Source organism: Indicator indicator, chromosome 36, assembly GCF_027791375.1.
Source record: "Indicator indicator isolate 239-I01 chromosome 36, UM_Iind_1.1, whole genome shotgun sequence".
NCBI lineage: Eukaryota > Metazoa > Chordata > Aves > Piciformes > Indicatoridae > Indicator > Indicator indicator.
In genome coordinates this window covers 5,117,955-5,130,513 of record NC_072045.1, presented here as the reverse complement: position 1 = coordinate 5,130,513, position 12,559 = coordinate 5,117,955, and the positions used below count along the sequence as shown (strand labels likewise).

The 12,559-nt window shown below is 59.1% G+C and overlaps 2 protein-coding genes across 2 annotated transcripts; both read right to left on the bottom strand.

Moving 5' to 3' along the window:
* Positions 1–709: 709 nt before the first annotated feature.
* Positions 710–4,437, bottom strand: LOC128978280 (mast cell protease 1-like). The gene is made up of 5 exons (XM_054396091.1): positions 4,374–4,437; positions 4,132–4,267; positions 2,284–2,425; positions 1,916–2,140; positions 710–847 (listed from the first exon to the last, which is right to left on the bottom strand). Exons 1-5 carry the CDS (start codon positions 4,435–4,437, stop codon positions 710–712), a joined length of 705 nt encoding a protein of 234 aa, XP_054252066.1.
* A 4,696-nt stretch (positions 4,438–9,133) lies between these two features.
* LOC128978354 (duodenase-1-like) lies at positions 9,134–11,011 on the bottom strand. The gene is made up of 5 exons (XM_054396242.1): positions 10,930–11,011; positions 10,674–10,821; positions 10,370–10,505; positions 9,858–10,109; positions 9,134–9,281 (listed from the first exon to the last, which is right to left on the bottom strand). Exons 1-5 carry the CDS (start codon positions 10,985–10,987, stop codon positions 9,147–9,149), a joined length of 729 nt encoding a protein of 242 aa, XP_054252217.1. The 5' UTR covers positions 10,988–11,011; the 3' UTR covers positions 9,134–9,146.
* Positions 11,012–12,559: the final 1,548 nt, after the last annotated feature.

The following is a 12,559-nucleotide window of genomic DNA, read 5'->3' as shown; positions in this document are numbered from 1 at the left end:
TGTGCCACCAGTTTGGAGACCAGGCTGTGGTGTGGGACAGTGTGGAATTCCAGCCTGGGATTCAGCTGGTCGAGCAGTGACTTTCTTCTGAGCTGTTCAGCACTGGACCCAGCAGCTGAGAGAAATCCAAACCACAGAAGGAAAAAAAAAAAAAAAACAAAGAAGTCTCTCCAGTGCAGATGCAGTTTATTGGCTTTGTGGATTCCTACAACACTGGAGCTGCAGCAAGAGGGGAGAAAGGAGGCAGCAGGCTTCAGAGGTAAGGGACAGCAGCAGCAGAAGTGAAGGAGGAGCTGGAAGTGCCTTCCTTGGAGCTGAGGGCAACCCTCTAAGCCCCAGGGCTTGGGCAGAGCAGCCCCAGGGGCAGGGAGGAGCCTCCAGGCTCATTGCCCTGCAGTCCCCAAAAGGGTGGAAGCCATCCCAGGAGCTGCTCAGGGCTGTCCTGCTGCTGCCTTGCTGGAGCTGTAGCCACCAAAGGGGCAGCTCAGAGCAGCACAGCCTGGGTGTGAATGGGCAGAGGGAGGAAATGCAGCAGGGGTGCAAGCCTCTCACTGCCATCTCTTGGCCTTGCCAGAGAGGAGTCCGTGGGGATCAGCAGGAGATGTTTTGCCTTTTTTTTTTTTTTTTTTTTCTCCCCCCCCAGGGAGAAAGGCAGAAAGAGCAAGGTGAGCATGGGGTCCTGAGGGCAGCAGCTGGCAGCAGAGCAGGGTCATGCTGGCTTTATGACACTGTTGACCCAAGGCAGGTAAGGAGCAATGTGTGTGTAGAAGCCAGGCCAGTGGCCATGCCTGTAGGAGAAGATGCCATAGACTTTGCTGTTGCAGATGAGGGGATCCCCAGCATCACTCTGCAAAAGGAGGAGAGAGGTCAGTGGGGTGCTCAGGGGGAAGGAGGGCATTTGCAGAGAACAAGGAGGCTGCAGCTATCAGGGCAGAGCTTCCCCAGGGGAAGTCTGGGCTCTCCCAGAAGCTTGGCCTCAGTGCATCTGGCTCCAAAAGGGACCACTGGCAGCTTTGGCTGGAGCCAGCACAGCTACAGCTGGGCAAACACAGTGCAAAGCCTCAAGTCTTGCTTCATTCCTGCCCTTCTGCTGGCTGCAGAGCACACGAAAATGCACTCAGCCCAGCCAGGAGATTTAGGACAAACCCTCTCAGGCCAAGCTGTTGTCCTGATGTAGACTGCCAGGTCCTCTGCAGGGGGAAAAACAAAGATCCCTTTGGCCTCTCTGCTTGGCCCCCAGCTGAGCACAAGTGTGGTGGTGCTGAGCCTCTGAGGGTCTGATCCTTGGAGACCAAGACCCAGGGCACCTCCTGGGCCAGCACAGCAAGAGAGAGGGATGCTGGTGAGGCAGCCTGGGCTGCTGGTGGTGGTGAGGGGACCACAAGAAGCAGTTTTTCAGACTGGCCACTTTTCAGTGAGGGATTTTAGCCCAGCTCAGGTCTGTGGCCAGCACCTGTCTGAAACCTCCCCAGCAGCCTCTGTGGATCCATAGAATGGGTTGGGTTGGAAGGGGCCTTGGAAACCATCCAGTTCCAACCCCCCTGCCATGGGCAGGGACAACTCCCACCAGACCAAGCTGCTCAAAGCCTCATCCAGCCTGGCCTTGAACACCTCCAGGCAGGAGGGAGGCATCCACCACTTCCCTGGGCAACCTGTGCCAGTCTCTCCCCACCCTCACCATCAAGAATTTCTTCCTCATCTCCATCTCGGTCTCCCCTCTCCCAGCTCAAAGCCATTGACCTTAACCTTGCCAGAAGTCCCTCCCCAGCTCCCCTGCAGCCCTTTCAGGCACCAGCAGGCAGCTCTAAGCTCTCTCTGGAGCCTTCTCACCTCCAGGCTGTACAAACCCCGGAGAAAAGAAAGCTGCAGGGAGACCTCCCTGGAGCACCTCCTCCTGCCCAAGGCAGAGGCTGACCTTTCCAGGTATCCCAGCAGATCCACTGTGGCCACAGATCAAGTTCTCAGCACGCCAGTTGTAGTTAGTGTGGCAGTCCCTGGGCCTGATGATGGTGATGGTGGCTTCCCGGAGCCTGGCACTGGGGGGCTGGTGGCCCCAGCCAACTATCCTGCACTTGGTGCCAGCAAGGACTCTGCTCTTTCCAAGGGCAAGGGAAGCCCTGCTGGTGGCATTGCCTATCTGCTGGGCAAGAAAAGGCAGAAGGAAGTGGTTGGTGTGCAGGTGCCCTGTGGTGGAGGCTGTCCCCCTGCCTCTCCGGGGGGTTCCAGCTCAGCCCTGAGCCTGGGGCAGGGGGCACCAAGCTGCTGCTGCAGGCAGGCTCTTACCTTCAGCAAGAGGAGGTCGTTTCCATTTGCAGGGTTTGTGAAGTGGGGGTGCTTGTGGTACCTCTGGACTGCAAAGGTTTGCCAGCTCTGCTGCCTCCTGGGCAGGGGGTGGACTCCCAGGGTGACAGTCAGGGGTCCGTACCTGGGAGACCCAAGCTCAGTGGCTGCCATTTCACACAGTCATTGAGTTGGCAGGGTTGGAAGGGACCTCAATGTCCCAACCCCCCCTGCCACGGCCAGGGACACCTCACACCACAGCAGGTTGCTCACAGCCACCTCCAGCCTGGCTGCAAACACCTCCAGGGATGAGGCTTCCACCACCTGCCTGGGCAACCTGTGCCAGTCTCTCACCATGGGGGAAGAATTTCTTCCTGACATCCAATCTGAATCTCCCCACTTCTAGTTTTGTTCCATTCCCCCCAGTCCTATCACTCCCTGACACCCTCCAAAGTCCCTCCCCAGCTTGCTTGGAGCCCCCTTCAGATCCTGGAAGGCCACCAGAAGGTCTCCTGGGAGCCTTCTCCTCTCCAGCCTGCACAGCCCCAACTCTGCACAGGAGAGGAGCTCCAGCCCTCTGATTTCATTGGCTTCCTCCTGTCATCCCTGGTAACACAGAGGCACAGCTCCCAGAAGCATGCCCAGGAGAGACCAATTGAGCTTTGAAGAAGAATCATAGAACCCTAGAATCAGGCAGGGTTGGAAGGGACCACAAGGCTCAGCCAGTTCCAACCCCCCTGCCATGGCCAGGGACACCTCACACTGGATCAGCCTGGCCAGAGCCTCACCCAGCCTGGCTGCAAACACCTCCAGGGATGGGCACCAAGAATGGTGGCACCAAGGACCTCTGCCAGTGACTCCACCCAGGCAGGAGGCAAAGCAAGTTCCCATCTGACAGCCCAGAGCTCTGCGAGTGCTGCTTTACCTCTGGACCTTGAGCTGAGTGCCTTTGGGCCAATGCTGCTGCTGGGTACTGAAACATTTGGGCTGTTGGTGCAGGCTACACAGAAGCCTCTGGAAGGCCATGGCACTAAGGAGGAATTTCTAAGTCAGGAGCCTGCCCTGTGCCAAGGCACCTGCCCTGGCCTCCCACACCAACTGCAGAAGGGACTTAGTGCCTCAGGAGAACTGGGAGGGACCCTGGGGATGGGTAAGAGTCTCTCCCAACCTAGCAGGTGGGATTTGGGCATCCAGGCTCCTGGGGTCTCCTGACCTTCCTTTCTGCTGCTCGGGTGAGAGGAGTGACCCTGAGCCTGGGTTAGTGGCACCAGGGCAGAGCTGCCAGCCCTGGGGAGGGCAGAAGCTACCCCCAAGGGCCATGTGGATCTAGAAAAGCCTTCTTGCCTGGCCATGCCCCAGGTTCTGCAGCTGGAGGGATGGAAGAGGGTTGGGCAAGCAGCTTGCTCATAAGAGGTTGTTCATTCTGGTCAGTCTTGGAGGTCTTTGGTGGCAGAAAGGGCAAAGCCTGCCACCAGCAACCCCTGCTGTGCCAGCAGGGCAGTGCCAGCGAGGGAGGAAGCTGCTCTGCCTCAGCAGTGGTGGTGCCTGGGAAGATCAAAATGAGTCCTGGAGGTGGGAATGGAAAAATGAAGGGAAGAATCCCAGTGTGGGCTAAGGGGGAGGGCAGGGGACGTGGGGAAGGAGAGCTCAAGGGAGAGAGCTGCAGACACAGCTCTGCTCTTCCAGTGCCAGCTGGGGCCCAGCCTGCACTCCCTGCTGGGCAAAGGGTTTGGCCACAGCTCCTGGAGTGACTCAAACTGTTAGACCCTTCCACCTAGGGGATGCCATCCAGAGCCTGGGAGCAGCCCCCCTGGCTGCACCAGGAGCCTCTCCAGCACAGCTACAACTTACTCCTGGCACTGAGCTGCTGTCATCACCCAGCCTGGGGCCACTAGGAAGCCACCACAGGAATGGTTGTTCCTTCCCTGCACGTAAGCCAGGTTGGGTAAGGCTTCACCTCCTCCTTCCATCCGATTCCAGGGATAATCTGCAAGAGATGGGACCCAGGATGAGGGGCTGGGAGGATGCAGGGTGTGCTGGTTGGGCTTCTTGCTTCCCCAGCTCTCTTCTCACCTCCAGGCTGCTCTACTTACAGGCTGTAGCTGAGGGGCAGGTGACCAGCAGCAGGGCCAGCAGGAGCTTCTGCAGGTGCTTCATCACAGCCTCCTCCCCAGCTTCAGTGGATCCCTTGGAGGTGAGGCTGCAGTTAGGGTCCCTCTCTGCTCCCAGCAAGGTTTTATAGCCTGAGACAAGACTCCAGGAAACCACAGGAGGCAGCCTCATCTGATTAACCTAGCTGAAAACTGCATGCCTCAGCCATCTGAGAGAGGGGAATTCACTCAGCCTCACCCTGGGGCATCAACTCACCTCCATCCTGGGCCTGATCCTGCCTGAGCCAACCCATGGCCTGTGGGCTGGAGGCTGTGGGGACCATGCCCATCCTCCTGCTCTCCCCTTGCAGCTGTTCTTGCTGTGCACTTGCAAACTCTCTTGATCTTTACCATCAAGCCCTGCCAGAAGAGATTTCTTCCCCTCCACATCCCAGTTCCAAAGGCCAGGCAGTGGCAGCTGAGGACCCTTCTGCCCCTTTCTCAGAAGGTGTGGTGGTGGCTGATGGAGCAAAACTGCTGTGAGGACGTTCAGAAGGAGCACTGTGGGCACGGCCATGCGAGGGCAAGCTGCAAGAGCATGACCCACAGCAGCCTGGCTGCTGGGCACCAGCTGCTGGTGTGGGGCTGGCAGGAGGAACCAATCCCATTCCTTCCAGACGTGGTGAAATGAGGACTTGGCCATCCCTTACCAGCCAGTGTGAGAGAAAACAGCAGAACACTTCCCTGACCCTGGCTTCAGGGCTCCTCTTTCCCCCCCGCCCCCCCCCCCGGCTGTGTTGAGGGTGGCTGGAGGCAGGGCTGGAGCTTTGGGATTCCCCTGGCTGGAGGCAGCCTGGTGCCACATCTCCCTGAGGCTGGTTTGGTCCCTCTGGGGAGGGCCTTGTCCAAGCTGCCCCCACCCTGGCAGGCAGTGAGTTTTGAAATGCCAAACAAGTGCCAGGTGCCTCTCTGCATGGCAGGGATCTGTCTGGGAATCCTGGAATGCATCAGGTTGGATGGGAGCCTTCAGAGGGCAGCTTCTCCAACCCCCCTGCAGGCAGCAGGGACATCTCCAGCTGGAGCAGGATTGTTCCAGGGCTCCAGCAGGTTTGACCTTCAGTGTCTGCAGTGGCTTCCACCCTCTCTCTGGGCAACCTCTTCCAGTGTTTCACCAACAGCTTCCTGCTGATGTCCAAGCTAAAGCCTCCCTGCTCCAGTTTCAAACCACTGCCCCTTGCCCTACAGCTGCAGGTCCTTCTGAACAGCTTTCTTGGAGGTCTCTTTCAGGCATTTGAAAGCTACTCTGAGGTCTCCTTGGAGCCTTCTCTTCTCCAGGTTGAACAACCCCAACTCTCCCAGCCTGTCCTCACAGAGAGCCCTTGGATCACCATCCTGACCCTCCTGAGGGCCTTCCCCAGACCAAGCCCTGTGGCAGCTGTGCCTCCTCCTCCTCCTCCAGCCCTTGACCAAAGCAGCCATGCTGGAAGTGGCAAACCACTGAGGGCAGTTCCCCCTCCAGAGGATGCCCTCTTGCCTCTCTCCTTCCATGAGGGTAGTGGAGGGCAGTGCCCCTTCCAGAGGATGCCCTCTTGCCCCTCTCCTTCCATGAGGGTAGTGGAGGGCAGTGCCCCTTCCAGAGGATGCCCTCTTGCCTCTCTCCTTCCATGAGGGTAGTGGAGGGCAGTGCCCCTTCCAGAGGATGCCCTCTTGCCTCTCTCCTTCCATGAGGGTACTGGAGGGCAGTTCCCCCTCCAGAGGATGCCCTCTTGCCTCTCTCCTTCCATGAGGGTACTGGAGGGCAGTTCCCCCTCCAGAGGATGCCCTCTTGCCTCTCTCCTTCCATGAGGGTACTGGAGGGCAGTTCCCCCTCCAGAGGATGCCCTCTTGCCTCTCTCCTTCCATGAGGGTACTGGAGGGCAGTTCCCCCTCCAGAGGATGCCCTCTTGCCCCTCTCCTTCCGTGAGGGTACTGGAGGGCAGTGCCCCTTCCAGAGGATGCCCTCTTGCCTCTCTCCTTCCCATGAGGGTAGTGGAGGGAACACTGCAACAGGTTGTCCAGGGAGGTGGCTGAGGCTCCATCCCTGGGGGACACTCAAGGTGAGGCTCGACAAGGACAACCTGATCTAGCTGGGGATGTTGCTGCTGGCTGCAGAGAGGGTTGGACTGGATGACCTTTGGAGGCTGCCTTCCAACCCCAACCCATTCTATGTTGCATGAATTCTCCCCCGCCCCGCAGCAGCAGGTTGCAGCTGGCCACATCCACACCGCTCCCATCCCGGCAACCACGCCGAAACCTCTCGGCTGCCCTCCCTGGCTGCCAGGAAATTCTGCTTTCCTCTCTGCCCCCGGAGCAAACACCTCCTCCCCCCCCCCCCCCCCCTCCCTCCACACCCCTTCTTCCCCATCCCCCTCCCAGTTTTCAGCTGAAAGCTGCCACTCTCGTGCAAAGGCTGCAGCAGGCTGGAGCTCCGAGGCAGAGCCTGACGTGTCGCAGCGCCGTGCAGCACCCAGATAAGCAGCTGCAGCCTTTCCACTGGCAGATTTCCTCAGCTGATAGCAGCTGAGCAGAAGCCCAAGCCATGGACCCAGCTCAGTTTCCTCGCTGGCAGGTGGGTGCTGAAGGGAAAGGATGCTGAAGGAGTTTCCCCTTGTGCCAGGCAAGAGCAGGGAGAGAAGGTCAGAGCCCAGGGCTGGAGCGCAGCACATCTGCTCCTGCTGACTGAGCTGGCTGCTGGGAGCTGAGACCTGGCTGCTTGGGAAAGGTCTTGAGAGCAGAGTCCAGCCATAACCTAAGCTCTCCCTGCACTCAGTTCTTAGGCCACGTTCCTAAGGGGTTGGACTTGATCACCTCCAGAGGTCCCTTCCAACCCCTGCCACCCTGTGCTCCTCTGTGTGATCTTCTAACCCCCTCCAGGGATGGTGACTCTGGAGCAGTTCCAGTGCCTGATGACCCTTTCTGGGAAGAAATTTTCCCCCATGTCCAACCTGAACCTCCCCTGGTGCAGCTTGAGGCCATTTCCTCTCACCCTGTCAGTTGTTACCTGGGATCAAAAACCAACTCCCACCTGGCTCCAGCCTCCTCTCAGGGAGCTGTAGAGAGCAATGAGGTCTCCTCAGCCTCTTCTCCAGCCTCAACACCCCCAGCTCCCTCAGCTGCTCCTCCCCAGCCCTGTTCTCCAGACCCTTCCCCAGCTTTGTTGCCCCTCTCTGGCCATGCTCCAGCCTCTCAATGTCCTTCTTGGAGTGAAGGACCCAAAACTGACCCCAGGATTCAAGGTGTGGCCTCACCAATGCCAAGTACAGAGGGATGAGCATCTCCCTAGAGGGATGAGCATCTCCCTAGAGGGATGAACATCTCCCTAGAGGGATGAACATCTCCCTAGAGGGAAGAGCATCTCCTTAGAGGGATGAACATCTCCCTAGAGGGATGAGCATCTCCCTAGAGGGGTGAGCATCTCCTTAGAGGGATGAACATCTCCTTAGAGGGATGAGCATCTCCCTAGAGGGAAGAGCATCTCCCTAGAGGGATGAACATCTCCTTAGAGGGATGAACATCTCCTTAGAGGGATGAGCATCTCCCTAGAGGGAAGAGCATCTCCCTAGAGGGATGAACATCTCCTTAGAGGGGTGAACATCTCCCTAGAGGGATGAGCATCTCCCTAGGGGTCCTGCTGGCCACACTGGTCCTGGTCCAGCCCAGGATGCTGTTGGCCTTTCATTGCCTCCTGGACACACTGCTGCCTTATATTCACTTGGCTGCCACCCAGTACCCCCAGACTCCTTCCTGCCAATCAACTTCCAAGCCTGGAGTGTTGCCTGGGGTTGCTGTGAGCCAAGTGCATGATCCAGCACTTGCTGAACGTCACACAGAGCTTGGGAAGGTCATCAGGCAGCCTCCCATTCCCCTTCCTTCAGAGGTTTCAAATTCCCCTCTGGGTTTCCCCACCTCAGATCTGGTCTCCTCTTGCACTTGGACAGATCTCTGTCATCCTGCACCGAGGGCTCTGCAGCTCAGTTGCTCACTCTGCCCCTTCTCAGCTCCTCCAGGCAAGTGTCTGGCACTCTCCTAACTCTACAGGAGAGAGGCCATCAGAAACTTAGCTGGGGCAAAGGAAAGTGAGGCTCAGAGCTCAGGGAGGTTGCTTTGCACCCAGGTCCAGCCCCTGGAAGGAGTGGGGGCTGTGCACATCACTTTTCCCAGGCCATTCTCTTCCTGCAGTGCACTCATCCCTGTGACCACAGGGAGGGCAACAGCAGCTCTCATCCTCCAAGGCTGGCAGCAACTCAGTGGATGCAGAGCTTTGACTGCTCCTGTCCCAAGAGGCTGACCTCTCCCTTTCACCCTCTCCCCCTTCCTTTGAACCCTCCCCTCTCCTCCCCTCAGCCTGGGGTAAGGGACAAGAAAGACCAACGCTGGGCAAACGCAGCTCGGAGTTTACTGAGGGTGTTGGAGGAGCAGCAAGGTTCAAGCAGGGACAGAGGGATTTCAGAAAGAAGTGGGGTCTGGCTCTTTCTGGTGCCATCTGGGATGCTCTGCCTGGGTGGTTTGAGATGGCCTTGACCTGGCTTCCTGAGGTGGGCAGGGGCAGGGGCCAGCCCAGCAGCCTCAGAGCAGAAGGAAGGGCAGAAGGAGGGCACCGCTTGGGTCACCCAGGGGCAGGGAGGGAGTCGAGGCTTCAGCAGGGGCAGGAAGGAAACCACTGCAGTCTCCAGGGCTGCAGCAGTGCTGGAGCCAGTGGTGGTGGTGGTGGAGGTGGTGGTGGTGGTGGTGCTGCTGCTACTTCTTCATGGTGTGTTTGATCCAGGGCAGGTAGTTGGAGATGCGAGCGTAGACCCCGGGGGGTTCGTTGTAGCCGAAGGAGACGATGCCCTGTGCCACCTTATTGCATACCAGGGGCCCACCAGAATCTCCCTGGGGACAGAGGAGAGGCTGCTTTCAGAGGCCTCTTTGCCATGGGAACAGGTTTCACCTCCATCCCTCCCTGCCCAGGCAGTGCCAGCAGGTCTGTGGCTCTGCTCCTGCCCCAGAGGAGCTGCCTGGAGCAGGCCAGTTGGGGCTTTAGCCTTGGCTGTTGTGTCAGAGCATCCAGAGAGCTCCTCCACATGGAGCCATAGAATGGTTTGGGTTGGAAGGGACCTCCAAAGGTCACCTAGCCCAGACCCGCCCTGCAGTGACCAGGGGGCCCTCAATCAAATCAGGTAGCCCAGAGCTCTGTCAAGCCTCCCCTTGAATATTTCCAGGGGTGAGGCTTCAACTACCCCCCTGGGCAACCTGTTCCACTGGGCAAGAACTTCCTCCTCACACCCAAAATCTACTCTTTCACAGATTCACAGAACACCAGGCTGGAAGAGACCCCAAGGATCATCTAGCCCAAGCTTTCAGGGGCACAGCTACAACTGGTTGTCACCTCTCCTGGGACCCAGCCAAGTCTGTGCCAGCAGCAGCAGCGAGCCCACGGCCATGCCCCAGCCCAGCAGCAGCCCCTACCTGGCTGGAATCCTTGAGCTGGTGGAAGCTGCCAGCACAGACCATGCCAGTGGTGAGGTGTGGGTAGAAGTGGGTGCATTTCCTGCGGCTGTAGATAGAGACTTGGGTCTCAAAGAGCTTATCAGTGGCTTGCTCCTCGTCGATCATGCCCCAGCCGGCTATGAGGCACTTGGTGCCCGTGGGCAGATCGCTGCTGGTCTTGGGCAGTGGAATGGTCTTGACATAGTCGTTGAGGGTGGCCTTTGCTGTCAGCTGAGATAAAAGAGGAAGGTTTTTTAGAGGAGGCTGCGAGCAGGACACCTCACAAGCAGGACGCAAAGCACTGCAGGCTCTGCTGAGCCCCCACCGACGGAACCTGCGGCTCCGAGCCCTGCCCGCAGCTCCCTCCCGGCAATTCCTGCCGGCCTGCAGCATTCCCAGGCAGAGGCAGATGATGGCTTGGAGAAGGAGCTAACAGCAAGGCTGTGCTCTGCTCAGAGCCTGCTAGCCCCCCGGCCCCAGGCCCCCCTTGCCTTGAGCAGCATGATGTCATTGGCCACGGTCTCGGGGTTGTATTCGGGGTGCGGGTGGTAGCTGAGGACTCCCCGGATCTGCTGGGTGCTCTCTGGCTCCTGGATGTTGTGAGCCCCCAGGACGACTGTGATGTTCCTGGCAGTGGCAGCAGAGGGGAGAAAGGGGGAAAAGAGCTTGTGGCACACCTGTGTCCCTCTGCTTTTGCAGCTGCTCAGCCCAGCAGGAGGAGGAACCGGCTCCGGAATGATTCCTCACCCCTCCGGGAAGGAGGAAGGGGACGAAGCCCCCCAGCGAGGCACTCACCCCAGCAGGCAGTGTGCAGCTGTCATCAGCCAGTCAGGGGCCACCAGGAAGCCTCCACAGGAGTACTGCCCCATCTTCAGGTATGCCATGTAAGGGTGGGAGTGGGGCTGAGCCTCGTGGCCTCCCACGATCTGACCCCGCAGGGCACCTGCAAGAGAACCCCCAGGCAGGGTGAGGGCAGGGAGGGGGAGGCTGCTGAGGTCAGAGCCCAGCCCAGCAGCCTCCCTCCCAGCAGCTTGCAGCACCCCCAGCTCACTGGCATTGGCCCTGCAGAGCAGGAGCAGCAGGGCCAGCAGCAGCTGGGGCTGGCACATCTCTCCCCACAGCTGGATGCCCCTTCCAAGGTGTGTGGCAGGTCTGAGTCTCTCCTGATGCCCGAGGGTTGCTTTTATACCTTGGGACCAGCTGTCCCCAGCAGCCAGGAAACCATCTGTGATGGCCTGATTGTGCTAATCAGAGCAGTGCAGCATCCCTCCAGGGCTATCTGCATCTCTGCTGCCCCAGCCTGCCCACATGCCCCCCGTGCCCCCAGGCTGGCACTGGTCAGAGAATCACAGAGTGGGGTTGGAAGGGACCTCCAGAGATCACCCAGTCCAACCCCACAGCCAGAGCAGGGTCACCCAGGAACACATCCAGGTGGGGCTTGAAAGTCTCCAGAGGAGAAGACTCCACAAGCTCCCTGGGCAGCCTGCTCCAGGCCTCCAGCACCCTCAGAGCACAGAAGTTTTGTCCCAGTTTGCTGCATTGTTTCTTGCTCCCTGGGGCTTGGCTGGGCAGTTGCATGCCCACAGCAGAGTGGGTCTCTGTGAGCAGCAGCTCCCTCCAGGAGGCTTCTCCTGCCATAACCTCCTGCAAAGTTCTTGCCTTCCCCCTGAGCCCAGTGCTCCTGAGCTGAAAGCTCCAAGCTCGGATGCCCAGGGCTGCTGGAATTCACTGCTTGCTCTGTGGCAGCTGCTGGGGTCAGCAGCACCAGGGCCAGGCTGTGCTGCAGGCAGGAGAAACCAAAGAGCACTGCCAGGTGACAGCTTGAGGGCTTCCCTCCTCACAGGGGACCTCTGCTCCTCACAGGGGACCTCTGCCCCTCCTACCACACATTCCCAAGATGAGAACCCTCCTCATATCCACGATGTGGGCTGGAGACCTTCTGGCTCTCTACAGCTGCCTGAAAGGAGGCTGGAGGCAGGCAGGGGTTGGTCTCTTCTCTCAAGGAAGAAGTGACAGGACCAGAGGAAATGGCCTTGGGTTCAGCAGGGGAGGATTAGGTTGGCCATAAGGAACAATTTCTGCCCCAAAAGGGTTGGGCAGGGCAGAGGTGCAGTCCCCAGGCGTGGAGGGGTTTCAAGGCTGTGGGGATGTGGTGCTGAGGGCCATGGTTTGGTGGTGCCCTGGCAGTGCTGGGGTGAGGCTTGGACTGGATGATCTGAAAGGTCTCTTCCAGCCACAGCACTTGTGTGGGTCCACTCTAAGACACTTGAGAGAGCAGTTCTCTGCCACACACCTGTGGGCATCTCGGGCATGCCAGGCAAGGAGGAGAACCAGCAGGTGGAGAAGGTGGTGCACGGGATGGTGAGCAGCAGAGCGTGGGACAAACTGGCAGCAGCCCTGCTGCTGGCAGAGGAGCTGCCACTGCCCCACTAACCACAGGGAGGGGTGGTGCTTGTCCTTCCTCTGCAGTGCCCAGGTGAGGTTCAAACCAGGGAGATTTCCTCTGGGCTGTGTGGTTGTTGGCACCAGCCCCTGCCAGCTCCCTCCTGCTGCTCACACTGAGCCCTCCCTGCCCCACCTCCTGGGTGAGGGCTGCCTCCTCCATGCTCTCCACCCATAAACGTGGGGCAGAAGCAGCTCTGAGTGCTGAGCCTGTGCAGGCAGGGCTGGCACTGAGCTGG